Raw genomic sequence first — 20,902 nt, 5'->3', positions numbered from 1 at the left:
CAGGAGCATGTATGAGGGAGAAACATATATGAGAGAGGAGAACTGGTGTACAGATGAGAATTTGGCAAGGTTTCTAGGGTGGAAGAGTTTTGACATTGGTAGTGGTAGCACCACCCATGGCAAAAAAAAATCCTATTCCAGATGCATCTTATTTCTGAAAGATTAGTATTATTTGTCATTTGTACATTAAAACATGCACTAAAATGCGATGTTTGCATCAACAAGCATGTGATGGGAGCAGACTGAAAGTATCACCACACTTCTGGTGTCAACGTAACTTACCCACAACTTACTAGTTATAACCTGAACATCTTTGAACTGAGAGAGGAAATTTAAATTGGTCATGGGGAAAATATACAAACTTCTTACAGACAGCAGCACTCTTTCAACCCAACAATTTGTCACTGCCCAGTTAAATCCATGTGACAAATTATCCATAAGTCTATTGTGTATATTAATGGGAAGATGTATAAACTCATTATAGACAGCAGTGGGAATTGAACCTCAGGCTGTGATAGCGCTTAGTTAACCATTATGCAACTGTGGCATCCTAAGATTTTGAGGATCTTAGTTCAGCATCGTCCGGATAAAAACACATTCACTTGTTGGGTGACAAACCTGTTGCCGAGCAGTATTTCTTAAAAAAAAAATAAAGAACAATGTTTTTCAGTCCTCTTAATGGCTTGTGTAATTCTTCTGTCACAGATTAAATTATTCTGCATGCACCCTGTGCGGCAGATAATGATGGAGAACAAACTGGAGGTCCACAAGGACAAATCATTGCGGGAGGCTGTGGAGATTGCATGCAAGGTATGAACACGCGGAAAGAGCTGCATTTAACTTCTATCAGAGAGTGGCTGTCTTCCTTTCAAAGCAGAATAACCAAAATCTGTTTCCATTTACGGAAATTTTCTTGAATTTCTTGTACCTGAAACACAGCTAGCATGTTTATGGAGAATGCATAAGACACAGGAGCAGAATTAAGCCATTTGGTCCATTATGTCTTCTCGGCCATTCTGTCATGGCCGACTTATTATCCCTCTGAACTCCATTCTCCTGCCTTCTCCCTGTAACCTTTGATGCCCTAACTAATCAAGAACCTGTCAAATTCTACTTTAAATATACCCAGTAACTTAGCCTCCTCGGCCATCAACAGATTCACTACCCTCTGGCAAAAGAATTTCCTCTTCATCTCTATTCTAATTGGATGAACCTCTACTCTGAGGCACTGCCTTCTGGTCCTAGACTTCCCCACTATAGAAAACATTCACTCTCTCTGTTTGTTAATATTCAGTAGGTTTTAATACTCCACACACCCCTAGCCCCGCCCTCCCAAAGATGCTTCTAAACTCCAACAAGTACGTGCCCTGGAGTTTATGCCACAGTTAAGAGTGCATTACCAGCAAATGATAACGCTTATCTCTCTGCCTTTTTTTTTAAGCTCATGGGCCTGAAAGATGTACTTCCGCTGGATTGCTGCCGGCTGGTCAAGTACGATGAGTTCCATGATTACTTAGAGCGTTCATACGAGGGTGAGGAAGATACTCCTATGGGTCTACTCCTGGGCGGAGTCAAGTCCTCTTACATGTTTGACTTGCTGCTCGAAACAAAGCAACCTGATCAGATTTTCCAACCGTACAAGTCAGGAGGTGAGTTTCTTGTATTGGTGCTGAGAAAGCAATACCATTGTTTTAATTTCCAAATGGCTGCATAGAAATAACTTGTATTAAAATTCCATTTTCATTTTGGAATGCTCTCCTGATAAACTGATTCAAAAGGTTAGCAGCTGCAGCAGTTAAGCATCCCTTCAATCTTACCTTGAATGAGCAGCCTATTTTACGCCTGAAACCTCCTGGTGAAATTCTGCTACTTCAATTTTAGAAGCCGGTTTTCAAAAACCTTTCATTTTGTGGAACAATAATCATCGCACCTTAGTCCAGAATCAGGTTTATCATCATGAACTTGTAGGCTGGCAAATATGTTGTTTTGCAGCTCCCACCTTTTTATTCCGTCATTTTTCCTCATTCCTTTCCAGTCCTGATGAAGAGTCTTGGCCTGAAGCATCAACAATTTATTCATTTCATTAGATGCTGCCTGCCCTGCTGAGTTCCTCCAGCATGTGTGTTTGTTGCTCTGGATTTCCAGCATCTGCAGAATCTCTGGTTTATGATGGGTGATTTGTTGTTTTGCAGCATTAGTACAGTACACTGTGCAGTGTAGAGTAGAATTTCTACACATTATCAACATATTGCCAATAAAAAGGAATGACAGGGTAATATTTGGAAGTTACCCTCGATGGTAGGGTGGCTTTGCCCCCTTGATAGACCTAATGGAGTCTACAACCCTCTGCAGCCTCTTGCGACACTGTGCATACCAGACGGTGATCCAAGCAGTCAGACTGCTCTCCAAGGTACATCTGTAGAAATTTTCCAGTGCCTTTGGTGACAGTTAACCTGCTCAAATAATACTTCTCTTGAGCTGTCTCTAATTCTTGTCAATCCATTCTGATCATGTCTTTAACCTGGAATATTGACCCTGTTTCTGTTACCACATACGCTGCCTGACTTGCTGAGCATTTGTGGGACTCTGTTTTTGCTTTGTCTTTCCAGTATCTGCGGTATTTTGCCTTGCTCTGTTCAATCTGTGTTCAGTGGTTACAGACTTACTCCTGCCAGTGGGAGTGGTTTCTTATTTTCCCTGCTGTAAAGTTCATTTTGAACACCTAAAAGGAGGACATCCCAGTTTCTCCAACTGCTGAAGTCTCTTATCCATAGGGCCATTTCGATAAATCTTCTCCAAAACCATTGAACCTGAAGAAGCTGCAGTTATAGCTGAGTTTTATCTACTGATTTGCTTTCAATGTTTGCTGGACATTTCTTGGCTTTGTACTTTGTCCATAAACTCAACAATCCCTGTAATAACTTTCTCCACTTCAAAGACAATTTATTGTCAAAATACACCATATATTACCCTACAATTCATTATTCAAGAAAGAAAGAAGCACAAAACTTTTCTCTTCACAAACGTTTTATGAAGTACTAATAAAGCACAGAATTGAAAGCAAACAGTAACAGGGAAGGGAAGAAGGAAGTTAAAGATTAATGATGGTGAGCTTGCATGTTCAGCTCTTTTTATACCCATAGATTAGACACATTCCATTCATATTTGAAGGTAAGGGTAACTAGTCAGGTAGCCCCTGTTCAAATAGTACAATACCAGACAAACTTCCAGAATGATACAACCCCCCCCCCCCCCCCCCACCCCTTCAGCATCCCATTCCCTTTCCCCTCTCTTATCTCCTTGCCCACCATTCTGGTGCTCCTTCCCCCTTTTCATTCTTCCATGGCCTTCTGTCCTTTTCTATCAGACTCCCCTTCTCCAGCACTGTATCTCCTTCAATCAAATTCCCAGCTCTTGTTACTTAATTCCTCTCCCTTCAGGTTTCATCCATCACCTTGTGTTTCTCTCCCCTCCCCCCACCTTTTAAATCTACTCCTCAGCTTTTTCTCCAGTCCTGCTGAAGGGCCTTGGACCAAAACGTCTTTTCCATAGATGCTGCCCGGCCTGCTGAGTTTCTTCAGCGTTTTCTGTGTGATGCCTGGATTTCCAGCATCTGTGGATTTTCTCTTGTTTCTGATATGATACTTCAATTATCTTATAATTGTGTCCCCTCGTATTAGCCATTTCCATCCTGGGAAAAAGTCTCTGGTTATCCATTTGATCAAAGCCTCTAATCATTTTGTACACCTCTTTTAAGTTGCCTCTCATCCTCAGTTGCTTCAAAGAGAAAAGCCCTATCTTGCTTAGTCTTTCTTCATAAAACTTGCCTTCTGAACCAGGCAGCATCCTGGCCAATCTCTGCATACACTCTAAACCAGGGGTTCCCAACCTGGGGTTCACGATCCCCTTGCTGAATGGTGTTGGTCCATGGCATAAAAAAACATTAGGAACCCCTGCTATAAATCTTCCACATCCACTTGTCACCAGGACAGTATTTGGCGCTCTGAAAGACGATGCAAATCCTCAAATTAGCCAAAGCTGGAGTCCATGTGTGATTTATTACAGGGTTTGTTTATCAGCTGTCCAGTGTACTTGTGCAATCAGTCTTCACGTGGGCATTGACGTGAGCCAAGATTTCATTCTGCAAATGATTGAACCCACATCAGGCCAACGTGCAGAGATTGGAATCTTTTTCTGTACACCATGAGAAAATCAGATGGTGACCTTGCTTTGGAAACACGGCTCAGGATGGCATGGCATGTTTCCAGGTCACCTGGTTTCAATGTAATTCCATCCCAGAAAGAACCCTGATATAACAAAACTTTAGTGTATCAACATCAACTCTGTGAAGGATTTTGTTAAAGTTTTGCTGGTTAGGGGAGGAACTTGCCCTGCATCTGAGAGGGGACCACTTTGTTTCCTCCTTGTCTCAGATTGAACAAGAAGCACATTTGTAAATACTCCTTTTGTAAGATGTGACCTGGCTGCATTTCCTTAGGATTGTTGTAGCTGGAGGTGGGGGATGTAGTGGGGATATGCTCCCACTATCTGTTACATGCTCCGAATGACGTGTGTCTTGAATATCTTCTGAAAACCAAGTTTAGCTCCTGGCCTTCACCTGTGGCTGAGCTCCTGAGCTCAGCAGAACAGTTTCTACTGACAGGAGAAAGGAGCAAAGGCAGACTACTGGCACTTCGGGCAGATGGTCTTATCAGCCGTGGTTGGCAGCTCATCCAGGAGAAAGAAGAAGCTGATCTCAAACCTCCGCTGACTTGCGGCTATACCCTCTCATGGGGAAGGCTTTGGGAGTAAACCCCAAGGGAAAATCTGGAGCTGGAGGCTCTGAGGCAGTCCTACATTGAGTTCAATGCTGACTGGCAACTCCTGTGATACCGCTGGTGCCAAACTGTATTGGTCTCTGTTGTTCCTTTGTATTCATCAGCTGCATGGAGAGGGGGAGCCTGCTGCATGAGTAACAGCTTGCTCTCCATATCATACTGTCCTGGCTTGGTACGACAGTTAGGACGCAATATCAATGGTCGACTACAGCATACTTATTCACTCCACAGTAGAGCCATTCTTCTATTCCCACTAATTCCGGGACAAATCCACTGAGTCTGAGCCAATGAAGAGATTCTACATTAGCTCCTCCACCCACCTTCTCCCCAGTCCCATTGAAGTGTCTCCACTCAAAACATCAACTGTCTGTTTCCCTCTACAAATGGTGCCTGACGCACTGTGTTCCTCCAGCATCCAATGTGTTGCTGAAGATTCTGTTTGGTAGAGTAAACAACCTCGGAACACATGCCAAAGCTAATATTTAGAAAATTATTGGAGATGTGAGACAGCTGGAATCTGGAGCAACAATCAATCTGCTGAAGAGCTCAGTGGCTCGAACAGCAACTGTGGATGGAAAGGAATTGTTGATGTTTCAGGTGAGAGGAAAAACACTGGATCAGTACTGACTTTAGCAACAACTTTTTTAAAAAAATGCATGAGATTTTGCAGATGCTGGAATTGCAGAGCAATACACACAAAATGCTGGAGGAACTCAGCAGGTCAGGCAGCATCTATGGAGGGGAATAAATAGCTGGCGATTAAGGCTGAGATCCTGCTCCCCTCCTTTCCAGTCCTGATGAAGGGTCTTGGCCTGAAACACCTACCATTTATTCCCCTTCATAACTGCTGCCTGGCCTGCTGAGTTCCTCCAACATTTTGTGTGTTTCTCTAAAAATAACTTAGTTGCTTTGGCTTTTATTATCAGTTATTGAAGGAAACATAGTGATAACATTGCTCATTCTTTATATTCTTGCACTTTACAATTGAGAATAAGCAGCTCAAGAGTACAGTTTCTTTCAGATATAGTGATGAGATAACATTCACTTTGCATTACGCTTTAGAGTGCCAATGATCAGAGTTCAATTCCCTCTGCTGCTTGTAAGGAGTTTGTACATTCTCCTTGTGACCGTGTGGGTTTCCTCACACATTCTGAAATAGCGATAGTAATTTGTGGACATGCTTTATTGGTGCTAGAAGCATGGTGACACTTCTGGACTGCCCTCAGCACATCGTCAGACTCTGGTCATTGATGCAAGTGCCGCATTTCACTATGTTTTGATGTACATGTGACAAATAAAGCTAATTTAATGCATCAGCATCGTCCGCTGTTTTCCTGCTAAGTTTGTCCACTCTTCTGTTACTGCAGACACAAGAATCACGCTGATTATTAGTACCAGACACTGCACAAGGAAACCAGGGTGTTGTTGCAGTAAAGATTATTTTCACACACCAACTCTGAGCTCTAGATCTTACACTTGTGTTTGAGTAAATTTTTTGAAGTGGACTTGCCTTATTTCTGCAAGTAAGGGGAGCAAATGTGGGTTGGAATCACTGTATACAGTCTGATGAATTTGAGTTGCTGGTGTATCTTGTACTGTTGTGTCTTTAAGGCTGGGTGGAGGTTGTGTTGGTGATGCCTGAGCAACGGTGGTATCAGTCTATCCTGAATATCGCAATGACAATGAATTCCACAGATTCACCACCCTCTGGCTAAAGAAATTCTTCCTCATTTCTGCTCTAAAGGAATGCCCCTCTATCTTGAGCCGTGCTCCCTGATCCGAGATTCACCTACTATAGGAAACATTCTCTCCATATGCACTCCAGATAGTCCTTTCAATATTCGATAGGTTTCAATGATATTTTCTCCCTGCCTGCTATTCTTCTAAGTTCTGAATAAAGCATGTGTGCATATCCGTTGAATGTCTCTGTGTGGTTACCGAATTTACTCATTGCTTAATTGACAATTTAATATAAAAAAAAATTCAGTACACAAAGAAAAAACTACTCAGGCAATTCTTTGTGTGTACTGACTAAGTGTTATGTGTTTTAGAGGCACTAAATATACATGTTTTAAGTTTGGAAATAGTCATCATAAAATACAGTGGATTCCAGTAAATTGGGACACATCAGGACCAGTACATTTTAGGCCAATTAAGCAGCTGCCTCAATTTGTCAAAGTTTCATGGAAATAGTTAAAAAGGTGCATATATAAAAAAAAATCAAACTGCTCTATTACTGAGTAACAAATTGTCTATTTAAATGAAATGCAGAACAAATTTAGAACAATTGCCAATACTATTATAGTACTATAAAATTGTATTAGTTTCCAATAGTTATTGACAGAGGAATTCATTCAGAATACAGTGCTCTGTTCTATTGATTGCAAATGAACAAAATCAGCGCAGACACCTTGTGCAGATAAAGGCCTGCCTTCATACAATGCTTTGGATTGCTTCCTTCAAATCTTCATTTTTCATTGTAACATTCAAAATTATTGTTGATATCTTCAAATTCTTTGTAGTTCCTAACTTGCTGAAGTAGTGAAATTGTTTCATTTTCACTCCTGGCATTTTTGGCGTCTCCAAGCCCAAGTGTTTGAAACCACAGTGAGCAAAACAGTTCCGAATTGTCTTACTGCTTATTTCTCGCCAATTATCGGTGACAGAAATCACTGCTTTTTATACACAAGCACACACACAACTGACACTATTTTAAAACTATTCACTCTAAGCACAGTGTAGTGTCTAACAGCCACACAAGTACACACAATTGACGCTAGTTAGAAACTGTTCAGCAACAGTCCCCTGCCCAATTAAGCTGCACAGTGTCCCAAATAAATGAAGGGAGTCCTGGCTATTTTCTCAATTAGTTTTTATTCTTTAAGAGTTGTCTCAAATAGGCAGTTGCCCTGATTAACTGGTGGCCTAATTAACCTGAATCCACTGTATTCCATTTCAGAGGTTTGTTTGTAGCTGAAACAGTGTCAGTAGAGGCCATAAAATGGTGCTTGCAAAGGTCTGCAGCGGAGCAAGCCTGCCACTGCCATTCCTGCTCATCTCATGTTCATCCATTACTTTTTGTTCAGAAGTGATGGTGAAGGTGCACGTGGTTGACCTGAAGACAGAAACGCTGGCTCCGCCCATCAGTGTTCGGGCCTATCTTAACCAAACAGTGGCCGAGTTCAAACAGATCATTTCCCAGGTAGGAGCTGTGGGTTGTTAGATTCATGAGTTTGTCTGTGTGCTTGGAGTTGTGTTGCATCTGTGGACTGTACAGTGTGTCGTTCTCTCAGTAGGTTGAGTGTTTGGCTATGAGCAACACTAGCTCAGATACCAGGTTCAGAATTGGGTTTATTATCACTGACAGATGTCATGAAATGTGTTGTTTTGTGGCAGCAGTATAGTGTAAGACATAAACAATAACAAATTAATTCTGCTGAACATTGTCGGTATGCTATGTTGGTGCTAGAATAAGTGGCGACACTTGCAGCCCCAAGCATGTCCTCAGGTGTGTTGGTTATTCATGTAAACGATGCCTTTCAATGTAATGTTTTGATGAAAATGTGGTCAATCTGAAGAGTGCAAAAGAGGAATAGTGAGGTTGTATTCATGGCTCATTCAGAAATCTGATGGCAGAGGGGAAGCAGCTGTTCCTAAAATACCAAATATGGGTCTTCAGGTTCCCATACCTCCTCTCCAGTGTTCATAATTAGAAGAGGCCATGTCCTGAGTGGTGAGGGTCATAGAGTCATAGAACACTGCAGTCCAGAAACAGGCCCTTCGGGTCATCTAGTCCAGTGGCAAACTGCCTAGTGCCATTGACCACAGCCCTCCATACCCCTGCAATCCATGTCCCTCTCCTAATGTCTCTTAAATGTTGTGATTGAACCTGCATCCACCATTTCCACTGGCAGCTCATTTTACACTCTCAGCACCCTCTGAATTAAGAAGTTCCCCTTAAGCATTTCACCTTTCACCCTTATGACCTCTAGTTATTAGTCTCACCCTTGCTCAGCGGAAAAAGCCTGCTTGCATTATACCCATAATTTTGTACACCTCTATCAAGTCTCCTCTCATTCTCCTACACTCCAGGGAATAAAGTCCTACTTAATCAGCCTTTCCCTATAACTCAAGGAACTCAAGTCCAAAAGACCGTAAGATATAGGAGCTGAATTAGGCTATTTGGTTCATCAAGTCTGCTCCACCATTTCATCATGACAGATCCATTTTCACTCACAGCTCCAATCTCCTATCTTTTCTCCATAACCCTTCATGTCCTGACTAATCAAGAATCTGTGAAGTACACCCAGTAACTTGGCCTCCACAGCCTCCTGTGGCAATGAATTCCACAGATTTACAACTGTCTGGCTAAAGTACAGAAACAGGTCCTTTGGGTAAGAGTGTGCCCTTTGGTCCTAGACTCCCCTACCACAGGCAACATTCTCTCTGCATCCACTATGTTGAGGCCTAATGAGATAAGTTTCAATAAGACCCCCATTCATTCTTCTGAGTTCCAGTGAGTACAAGCTCAGAGCCATCAATTAGTCCTCATATGGTAACCCTTTCATTCCTGGAATAATTTTTGTGAACCTCTTTTGAACCCTCTCCTATATCTGGAGTAACAGACAAACTGCTGCAGGAGCTCAGCAGGCCAGGTAGCATCTGAGGAGGGACATGCACAAAATGCTGGAGGAACTCAGCAGGCTAGGAGCATCTATAGAAAAGAGTAAACAGTTGATATTTCAGGCCAGGACTGGAAAGAAAGGAGAGAAGGCAAAGAAGGTGGTGGGGGGAGGGAAGGAAGAAGTTCAAAGTGACAGGTGATACCAAGGGGGGGGGGTGGTGAAGTAAAGATTTGGAAAGTTGGTGAAAGAGGTGAAGGACTAGAGAAGGGGGGAATATGATAGAAGAGGACAGAAGACTATTGAAGAAAGGGACAGAGGAGGAGCAACAAAGCGAGTTTATGGGCAGGGAAGGAGATAAGGTGGGGGGCAAACAGGAATGGGGAATGGTGAAGGAGAGTGTGGGAGGGAAGTTTGAGAAATCAATGTACATGCCATCAAGTTGGAGGCTACTCAGACAGAATATAAGGTGTTGCTCATCCAAGCTGAGTGTAGCCTTATCCTGGCAGTAGAGGAGGCCCTGTACTGACACATCAGTATGGAAATGGGTGGCCACCGGGAGATCTTACTTTTTGTGGAGGATGGAGTGCAGGTGCTTGCCGAAGTGGTCTCCCAATCTACATAGGGTCTCACCGATATACAGGAGGCCACACTGGGAGCACTGATACAGTAGATGACCCCAACAGACTTGCAGGTGAAGTGTCACTTCACCTGGATGGATGGTTTGCGGCCCTGAATGGTCGTGAGTGTGAAAGTGTAGGGATAGTTGTGGCACTTATTCCACTTGCTAGGGTAAGTGCCAGGAGGAAGATGAATGGGGAGGAGTGAGTGGAGAAGGGAGTCGTGAAGGGTCCAGTCCCTGCAGACAGTGGGCGAAGGGGAAGATGTGTTCAGTGTTGGTGATGGTAGAAGTTATGAAGAATAATGTGCTGAAGGCAGAGGCCAGTGGGGACAAGAGGAACCCTATCCCTGGTGTGGCAGCAGGAGGATGGAATGAGGGCAGATGTACGCAAAATGGAAGAGGTGCATGGAAGGATAGCATCGATGGTGGAGGAAGGAAAACCCCTTTCTTTGAAGAAGGACATTTCAGTGGTTCTGGAATGAAGAGCCTCATCCTGAGAGCAGATGTAGTGGAGCCGGAGAAACTTGGAGAAAAGGATGGCAGTTTTACAAGTGACAGGGTGGGAAGAGGTACAGTACAGATAGCTGTGGAGTCAGCAGGTTTATAAAAGATATCAATAGATAGACTCTCCAGAGAAAGACAGATATTGAGAGAGGTGTTGGAAATGAACCAAGTAAATTTGAGGGCAGGGTGGAATTTGGAGGCAAAGTTGATTAAATTGATGAGCTGAAGATGGGTGCAGGAAGCAGCACCAATGATGGAGCTGGCTGAGTTTAAAACTTGTTGCAGTTTTTTCTGATTCTGTGCTGTGGCCCCTTCATGCCAGATAGTGATGCTCAAAGGAAGGATTGTGCAAGGCAACAGGGAGAGGGTGTACAGTGTATATGTACACATATATACACATATAACCATATAACAATTAGAGCATGGAAACAGGCCATCTCGGCCCTTCTAGTCTGTGCCAAACACTTACTCTCACCTAGTCCCACCGACCTGCACTCAGCCCATAAACTTCCTTTCCTGTCCATATACCTATACAATTTTACTTTAAATGACAAAATCAAACCCGCCTGTACCATTCTACTGGAAACTCGTTCTACGCAGCTACCACTCTCTGAGTACAGAAGTTCTCCCTCATGTTACCCCTAAACTTTTGCCCCCTAATTCTCAACTCATGTCCTCTTGTTTGAATCTCCCCTACTCTCAATGGAAAAAGACTACCCATGTCAACTTGATCTATCCCCCTCATAATTTTAAATACTTCTATCAAGTCCCCCCTCAACCTTCTATGCTCCAAAGAATAAAGACCTAACTTGTTCAACCTTTCTCTGTAACTTAGGTGCTGAAAGCCAGGTAACATTCTAGTAAATCTCCTCTGCACTCTCTCTATTTTGTTGACATCTTTCCTATAATTCGGTGACCAGAACTGTACACAATACTCCAAATTTGGCCTTACCAATGCCTTGTACAATTTTAACATTAAATCCCAACTCCTATACTCAATGCTCTGATTTATAAAGGCCAGCATACCAAAAGCTTTCTTCACCACCCTATTCACATGAGATTCCACCTTCAGGATACTATGCACCATTATTCCTAGATCACTCTGTTCTACTGGATTCCTCAATGCCCTACCATTTACCATGTATGTCTTATTTAGATTACTCCTACCAAAATGTAGCACCTCACACTTATCACCATTAAACTCCATCTGCCATCTTTCAGCCCACTCTTCTAACTGGCCTAAATCTCTCTGCAAGCTTTGAAAACCTACTTCATTATCCACAATGCCACCTACCTTAGTATCATCTGCATACTTACTAATCCAATTTACCACCCCATCAGCCAGATCATCGATGTATACGACAAACAACATTGGACCCAGTACAGATCCCTGAGGCACACCACTAGTCACCAGCCTCCAACCCGACAAACAGTTATCCACCACTACTACATGCACCGTACATATATATATCTGGGATGCCTGAAACTTTTGCACAGCACTGTATTTGTCAACATGGAACACAGAATGAGTTTGTAAATCTGACGAGAGCAAAAGATGTTGAGAATGGTGAGGGTAGATCGCCACAAGAGGGCTGTGGGACAGGTGGCATGGGCGCAAACACCCCCAGCTCTGAAACACCAGGGAAGGTCGGTTGATTCCAAACAATTGGTTTATTGATCATTACAGTATATCTCTCCAGAGTTTCTGCATCCTCCCCTTTTGCACTGGATAGTTCTTGCATTGAACCAGTAAGAACTCGACTGATGAGAAGAGAATTTTGTGGGAAAATTAATGTTTATTGTTTTTTGCGAAGAATAGAATTGTAAACAATGAGAGACTCTTGCGTACAGAATTGTCTTGGGAACTGGTTGATAAGACATAGAAAGTAAACATACAGGTAAAGCAATCAATTAGGATGACAAATTGTACATCAATTTTTCTTGTAAAGAGATTAGACTGATATTTAAAATTGATTGTACTTCAGAACAACCCTGTTTGAGATGTCAGCAGCTTGGATTATCTGAACTGAAAGAGCAATAGACATGGGTTCAGAGCAGTGTTGATTCATTCGATTGATTTCTACAATGCAAAAGCTGTTGAGAAAGCAATCTCTTGTCCCTTGTGTGATCTGTGATCATAAATGGTGGAGATATGTGAGACTGCAGATGCTGGAAATCAGCGGCAACACTCAGCAGCTGAAGGAAAGGAATCGTAAGCATTAGACCATAAAATGTAGGAACAAAATTAGGCCAATCAGCCCATTGAATCTGTTGTGCCATTTCATCATGTCTGATTTTATTATCTCTTTCACCCCGTTCTGCTGCCTTTTTCCCGTAACCTTTGCCACCCTGACTAATCAAAAACCTATCAACTTTACTTTAAATAATACTCAATGACTTGGCTTCCACAGCCATATGTGGCAGTGAATTCCACAGATTTACAACTTTGGATAAAGAAATTCCTCCTCATCTCTGTTCTAAATGGATGTCCCTGTATTCTGAGGCTGTGCTCTCTGGTCCGAGACATTCCCAGTATAGGAAACATCCTCACCACATCCACTCTGTTCAGGCCTTTCAATATTCAATAGGTTTCAATGAGGTTCTTTCCCCCCCCCCCCCCCCAGTCTTCTAAATTCCAGTGATTACAGACCAGAGCCTTTGATCACTGCTCATATGATATCTCTTTCATTCCCAGAATCATTCTCGTGAACCTCCTTTGAACCCTCTCCAACAACAGCACATCCTTTCTTAGATGAGAGCCCACAACTGCTCACGGTATTCCAAGTGCTCACCAATGTCTTATAAGCCTCAGCATTTCATCCTTGCTTTTATAATATAGATCTCAGGTTGAGTCCCTTCATTGGTCTTGATAAAACAAATTAAGACACAAATCTGTAATTTTTGCTCCATCTGTAAACACAGGTATGCTTCGTTTTAAACACAGGCATGCTTTTATTCTCTGTACTTCCCACTGGTATTCAGCACCACGTAAACTTTATGAAGTTTCTTCAAGTTGATTGCAGTGGTGATACAGATTTGAGGCCAGAGATGGAGTACTGTGTACAGTTCTGGTTGATTGCCACACTGGTGCAGTGAAAAGTCTTCAGGATGTATTTTGGTAGGAGGGAAGAGTAGGTAGACTGTGTTTGTTTATATTGTGGGCATGATTGAGGTGCAGGCCGTTTCCTGGTTATGGACACTTCTGCTTAAACACTGGGTGGTTCAAAGATTATCAAAGTAGGTATTTAGTGCGTCACCTTGAATTTCATTTTGTTGTGAGCATTCACAGTGGAACAGGGAAACACAGTAGAATCAATGAAAGGCTGACAATCAATGGGCAAAAGAAGCCAAACTTTCCAAATACACCAGGAAATAATACTGAGAGCATGAATTGAAAAGAATCATTGAAAGTCAGTTCTTAGGTTGTGGAATCCATTCAGAATTGTGAGTAAACTTATCCACTCTGGTTCAAGTGCCTGATGGTTGAGTGGTAAAAAGCTGTTCCTGAATCTTGTGATTTGAGACCTAAGGCTCCAGTGCCACCTTCCCAACGGTAATGCTCAGTGGTGAGGAGGGCTGTACGTGTGATGGACTGGGCTGTATCCACCACTTCCTGTATGCTTTTCTGTTCCTGAGCATGATGCAGGCAGTCAGGATGTTTTCTGCTGTGCATCTGCAACAGTTTGAAGTGCGGAACTAGGACCATTAAATTAAAAAGCTCTATCTATGTACATATGTTTGCTCCAATGAACAGCAGAGCAGGTTCCCTCACTGTTGTTTGTTATTTTCTACTTTTAGAGATTCTGTCTTATAGATGCCATTCATATTGAGTGCAATTTGTCATTTTCTAACTTCGGAGATGTTGCACTAGCTGAATTCCAGGATGGAACGGGATACTAGGTGCGGAAAAGTTGTGTAAATTTGGTCTAAATTCTACAGAAGAATGAAAGGTGGTTTTATTGAAACCTATTCTGAGGGGGCTTGTTGCTGAGGATGGAGGGGGTGAGGTTTCACAATAATCTAGGTGAATCAATAAATCTGAAGAGGCTTTACCATTGGATATATTAAAAACTGAGTTGGGTAGGGTGTTTTGACCCATTTAAAGGTGGCATGGTAGCGTAGCAGTTAGCATATGCTTTACAGCGCCAACGACAAGGGTTATCAATTCTGCTGCTGTCTGTAGGGGGTTTGCACATTCTCCCTGTGACTGCATGGGTTTCTTCTGGTGCTCTGATTTCCTCCCATGTTCCAAAGACAGATGAGCATCAAATCTCCATTCCTTCCTTTACGTTCTAGGGAATAAAGACATATTGTAGCGATGTGCTACACACAGCGCTGAAATAATGACATGCAGTCGGTAAGTCATTTCGAGACTAGTTTATTCAAACTTCGCGGTGCTGGCATTTAATCCCTAGCGCCCGCCCTCTCCAGGTGGAAATGGCGTCAGAGGTGCATTACCAAAGTCTCCCCCCGCGCGCTGGCTATTTGTGAGCCGGTTCGCCTGCGCAGAAAGTGGGTCGCCACATAACCCCCCCCCCCCCCCCAAGAACTGGCAATACACCCCCCAATGTCCACAGTCTGGATCAGCCTCTGTTTGGGAGGTCTGCCTTTGCACCACGGTGCCTGAACCTCGACCGGTTGCACCAAGTCCACATGGGCTGGTTTGAGTCGGTCCACCGTGAAAACCACCTCTCTCCCCCCAATGTCCAGAACGTATGTGGACCCGTTGTTGTTGATCACCTTGAACGGCCCCTCGTACAGCCGCTGTAGCGGTGCCCGGTATCCGCCCCTTCGTACAAACACAAACTTACAGTCCTGCAGGTCTTTGGGTACATGGGTCGGGGTCCGTCCATGCTGTGAAGTCGGTACGGGGGCCAGGTTGCCGAGCCTTTTGCGTAGTGTCCAGGACTGCTGCGGGTTCTTCTTCTTGCCCCCTTGGGGCTGGTATGAACTCTCCTGGGACGGCCAGGGGTGCGCTGTACACCAACTTGGCCAATGAGGCATGCAGATCCTCTTTGGGCGCTGTGCGAATTCCAAGCAGGACCCAGGGAAGCTCGTCCACCCAGTTAGGTTCTCTCAGGCGGGCCATGAGAGCCGACTTCAAGTGACGGTGGAAGCGTTCCACTAGTCCGTTTGACTGTGGGTGGTAGGCAGTAGTGTGGTGTAGCTGCGTTCCCAACAGGCTGGCCACAGCCGACCACAGGCTGGAGGTGAACTGGGCGCCTCTGTCGGAGGTAATGTCGGCCGGTACACCGAAGCGTGCTACCCAGGTTGTAATCAGTGCTCGGGCGCAGGAATCGGCAGATGTGTCAGTGAGTGGGACCGCCTCTGGCCACCTCGTGAACCGGTTCACCATAGTTAGGAGGTACCGTGCTCCTCGGGACACTGGTAGGAGGCCAATGATATCCACTTGAATGTGGTCGAACCTCCGGTGGGTGGGTTTGAACTGCTGTGGCGGGGCTTTAGTGTGCTGCTGCACCTTGGCTGTTTGGCACTGCACGCACGTTCTGATCCATTCACTGACCTGCTTGCGAAGTCCGTGCCACGCGAACTTGCTGGAGACCAGCCGGGCGGTTGTCCTGATAGATGGGTGCATCAAACCGTGTATGGAGTCGAAAACTCGCCGCCTCCAGGCTGCCAGGATGATGGGGCGATGTTGGCCGGTAGCCATGTCGCACAGGAGGGTCCTCTCACCTAGGCCTACGAGGAAGTCCTGCAGCTGCAAACCCGAGACTGCGGTCCTGTAGCTGGGCATCTCATCGTCTGCCTGCTCCGCCTCCGCCAGTGCTGCATAGTCCACCTCCAGGGACAGGGCCTGGACAGCTGGTCTGGAGAGTGCATCCGCCACGACGTTGTCCTTTCCCGAGACATGCTGGATGTCCGTCGTGTACTTGGAGATGTAGGACAGCTGTCGCTGCTGGCGAGCTGACCAGGGATTGGACACCTTCGTGAACATGAAGGTCAACGGTTTCTGGTCCATGAACGCGGTGAACGGCCTGCCATCTAAGAAGTACCTGAAATGCCGGATTGCCAGATACAGTACCAACAGCTCCCGGTCGAAAGCACTGTACTTGAGTTTGGGTGGTCGTAAGTGCTTGCTGAAGAATGCCAGGGGTTGCCAGCGCCCCTCGATGAGCTGCTCCAGCACCCCGCCGACTGCTGTGTCGGATGCGTCCACCGTGAGGGCGGTCAGAACGTCCGTTCTGGGGTGCACCAGCATCGCTGCATCTGCCAAGGCTTCCTTGGCTTTAACGAAAGCGGCCGTGGCCTCCTCGTCCCACGTAATGTCCTTGCCTTTACCCGACATCAGGGTGTACAAAGGGCGCATGATACGAGCTGCTGAGGGGAGGAAATGGTGGTAGAAGTTCACCATACTAACGAACTCCTGTAGGCCTTTGACCGGGTTGGGCCGGGCAAAGTGGCGGATTGCGTCTACCTTGGCGGGAAGAGGTGTTGCCCCGTCTTTGGTAATCCTGTGGCACAGGAAGTCGATGGTATTGAGACCAAACTGGCATTTGGCCGGGTTGATGGTGAGGCCGAAATCACTCAGGCGGGAGTAGAGCTGCCGGAGGTGGGACAGATGCTCCTGACGACTACTGCTGGCTATAAGGATGTCGTCCAAATAGATGTACGCAAAGTCCAGGTCGCGTCCCACCGCATCCATTAGCTGCTGGAACGTCTATGCGGCATTCTTTAGGCCGAATGGCATTCGGAGGGACTCGAACAGGCCGAACGGGGTGATAAGTGCTGTTTTGGGGATGTCTTCAGGGTGCACTGGGATTTAATGGTATCCCCGGACGAGGTCTACTTTGGAAAATATCCTTGCCCCGTGCAGGTTTGCTGCAAAGTCCTGTATGTGCGGCACGGGGTAGCGGTCTGGAGTTGTAGCCTCATTCAGTCTGCGGTAGTCGCCGCATGGTCTCCAGCCCCCTGTTGCTTTGGGCACCATGTGCATGGGGGAGGCCCATGGGCTGTCGGACCTCTGTATGATCCCCAATTCCTCCATCCTCTTGAACTCCTCCTTCGCCAAGTAGAGCTTTTCCGGGGGGGGATCCTTCGTGCGCAGGCGTGGAGGGGTGGTCCCTTGGTCGGGATGTGGTGCTGAACCCCGTGTCTGGGCATGGCTGCCATGAACTGTGGTGCCAGAATCGATGGAAAGTCCACCAGGATTCTGGTGAATTCGTTGTCTGACTGCATGATGGAGTCCAGTTGTGGGACCGGCAACTTGGCTTCACCCAGGGAGAACATTTGGAAAGTCTCGGCATGTACCAGTCTTTTCCCTTGCAAGTTGACCAGCTGGCTGTGAGCTCGCAAGAAGCCCGCCCCCAGGAGTGGTTGGGCCACAGCGGCCAGTGTGAAGTCCCATGTGAACCGGCTGGCGCCGAACTGCAGCTGCACTGTACAGGTGCCGTAGGTCCGTATCGTGCTGCCGTTTGCAGCCCTCAGGGTGGGTCCTGGCTTCCTGTTGCAGGTGTTGTACCCCGTCGGGGGCAAGACACTGATTGTCGACCAAGAAGCGGCGTCCTGACTGTTTGTCCCAGACATCCAAGAGGCTGTCCTGGTGGCCAGCTGCCATAGTCATTAGTGGCAGCTGGCCCTGGCCCTTGCAGGGCGGGCGACAACAGTGGGCTTTTGTGCCCCACCGCTGGTGGTAGAAACACCACTGCTCACTGGCCTCCTCACTCCTGCCTCTGTGTTGTGTGCGCCCCCCTGCCGGGCCTGATCTGGTCCGCTGTTGGGCACGTGGCCCTGTTGGCTTTCGACAGCACGTCTGCTTGGGCCGTCACCTTCTGGGGGGTCGCTGAAATCTGCGTCGGCCAGCAGCAAATGTATGTCCTTGGGCAGTTGCTCTAAGAACGCTTGCTCGAACATGAGGCAGGGCTTGTGTCCGTCAGCCAAGGCCAGCATCTTGTTCATCAATGCTGACGGCAGTCTGTCTCCCAAACCATCCAGGTGAATGCTTCATATTTGCCTTCTTCCGGGGGCGACTGTATGAAATCTGCAACCTGGGTGGCCATCTCCTGGTCAAGGGCGCTCACAACGTGGTAGTAATGTGTGGAATCAGTGGACATCTGCCGAATCTGGAACTGGGCTTCTGCTTGGCTAAACCACACGTGTGGTCGCAGCGTCCAGAAAGTCAGCAGTTTTAGCGAAACTGCGTAAACAGATGAAGACTCGGTCATCTTTGGTCCAAATCCCGTTTGGTCCGTCGGGGTCACCAATGTAGCGATGTGCTACACACAGCGCTGAAATAACGACACGCAGTCGGTAAGTCGTTTCAAGACTAGTTTATTCAAACTTCGCGCCATTGGCATTTAACCCCTAGTGCCCGCCCTCTCCGGGCGGAAATGACATCAGAGGTGCATTACCAAAGTCTCCCCCCGCGTGCTGGCTATTTGTGAGCCGCTTTGCCTGCACAGAAAGTGGGTCACCACAATATCCTTCTAACTTAGCTCAAGTCCCAGCAACATTTCCTCTGGACTCTTTGAATCTTATTTACATCTTTCCTGTGAATAAGCAACTAAAACTGCATATAATACTCCAAATTAGACCTCAACAACCTCTGACACAATTTCAACATAACATCCAAACTCCTTACTCAATACCTTGTATTATAGTAATCTTGTACTACGTGCTGTGTCCACACAGGGGAGCTCTAGGCTTTCTGATAGGTGTGAAGTCAACCAACTGCATTACAATCGAGGGAATCTGTCGATGAAGGAAATCCAAGTAACAGGCACAAAATGCTGGAGAAACTCAGCAGGCCAGGCAACATCTTTGGTAAAAAGTACAGTTGATGTTTCGGCCTGAAACCCTGGAGAACAACTGAAGAGAAAAGGCTGGGGAGTAGAATTAAAAGGTGGGGAGGGGAGAGAGAAACACCAGGTGATAAGTGAAGCCTGGAGGGGTAAAGTAAAGAATTGGGAAGTTCATCAGTGAAAGAAACAGAAGGCAATGGAAAAAGGAAAAAGCAGGGAGGAGCACCAGAGGGAGGTGATGGGCAGGCAGGTGAGAGAAGAAGAAGAGGATGGGAAATGGTAAGGGTGGGGTGGTGGGGGGCATTTCTGCAAGTTTGAGAAATTACTGTTCGTGCCATAGGTTGGAGGCTGCCCAGGCAGAGTATAAGGCGTTGTTCCTCCAACCTGCGTGTGGCCTCATCACGACAGTGGAGGAGGCTATGGATGAAAATGTCAGAATGAGAATGGAAAATGGAATCAAAATGGGTAGCAACTGGGATATCCCGTTTGTTCTGGCGGTTGGAGCATAGATGCTCGGTGAAGCAGTCTCCCAATCTGTGTCGGGTCTCACCGATACACAGGAGGCCACACTGTGAGCTCCGAAACCAGTAAATAACCTCAACAGACTCATGGGTGAAGTGTCACCTCATCTGGAGGGACTGTTTAGGGCCCTGAATGGTAGTGGGGGAGGAGATTTAGGGGCAGGTGTAGCACTTGTTCCACTTGCAAGGACAAGTGCCAGGAGGGAGATCAGTGGAGAGGGATGAATGGACAAGTGAGTGATCCCTACAGAAAGTGGGGGGGGGAGGGAAAGATGTGTTTGGTGGTGGGATCCCGTTGGAGGTGGCAGGCACGGAGGCTGGTAGGATGGTAGGTGAGGATAAGAGGAACCCTATCCCTGGTAGGGTGGTGGGAAGATGGGGTAAGAGACGATGTGTGTGAAATGGAAGAGATGCGGTTGAGAGCAGCGTCAGTAGTGGAGGAAGAGAAACTCCTTTCTTTGGAAAAGGAAGACATCTCATTGTTCTAGGTTGAAAGGCCTCATCCTGAAAGCAGATGCGGTGAAGATGGAGAAATTGAGAAAAGATAATGGCGCTTTTACAAGTAGCAGGTGGGATGAGGTGCCCATCTCCTTCTTTTGTCCTAGACCCCCTCTCCATGAGGAACATCCTTTCCACTGTCTAGGCCTTTCAACATTCAAAAGATTTCAATGAGATCCCCCTCACCCTTCTGAATTCCAGCGAGTACAGGTCCACAGCCATCAAGTGTTCCTTATATGACAACTCTTTCATTCCCGGAATCATCCTTGTGAACCCCCTCTGAACCCTGCCAGCACAACTTTTTTAAATAAGGAGCCCAAAACTGTTCACAATTCTGAAGGTGAGACCTCATCAGTGCTGTATAAAGCCTTAGCATCGTATCTCTGTTCTTGTATTCTAGACCTCTTGAAATGAATGCCAACATTGCAGTTGCTTCCCTCTCCATTGACTCAACCTGCAAGTTAACCTTTAGGGTGTTCTGCACAATGACTTCCAAGTCTCTTTGCATTTCAGATTTTTGGATTTTCTCCCCGTTTAG

The 20,902-nt window shown here is 45.9% G+C and overlaps 1 protein-coding gene across 3 annotated transcripts in view; it reads left to right on the top strand.

Annotated features, from left to right (window-relative positions):
• usp47 (ubiquitin specific peptidase 47) overlaps positions 1 to 20,902 on the top strand; it is a 226,756-nt gene that overhangs the window by 127,490 nt on the left and 78,364 nt on the right. For all 3 annotated transcript variants that reach the window (XM_059976219.1, XM_059976218.1, XM_059976217.1), the window contains exons 16-18: positions 706 to 810; positions 1,442 to 1,649; positions 7,925 to 8,040. In XM_059976219.1, coding sequence (XP_059832202.1) covers positions 706 to 810; positions 1,442 to 1,649; positions 7,925 to 8,040 — 429 coding nt within the window. The remainder of the gene's footprint in view (positions 1 to 705; positions 811 to 1,441; positions 1,650 to 7,924; positions 8,041 to 20,902) is intronic.

This window comes from Hypanus sabinus, chromosome 7, assembly GCF_030144855.1.
Source record: "Hypanus sabinus isolate sHypSab1 chromosome 7, sHypSab1.hap1, whole genome shotgun sequence".
Classification (NCBI taxonomy): domain Eukaryota; kingdom Metazoa; phylum Chordata; class Chondrichthyes; order Myliobatiformes; family Dasyatidae; genus Hypanus; species Hypanus sabinus.
This window is presented reverse-complemented; position numbering and strand designations above follow the sequence as displayed.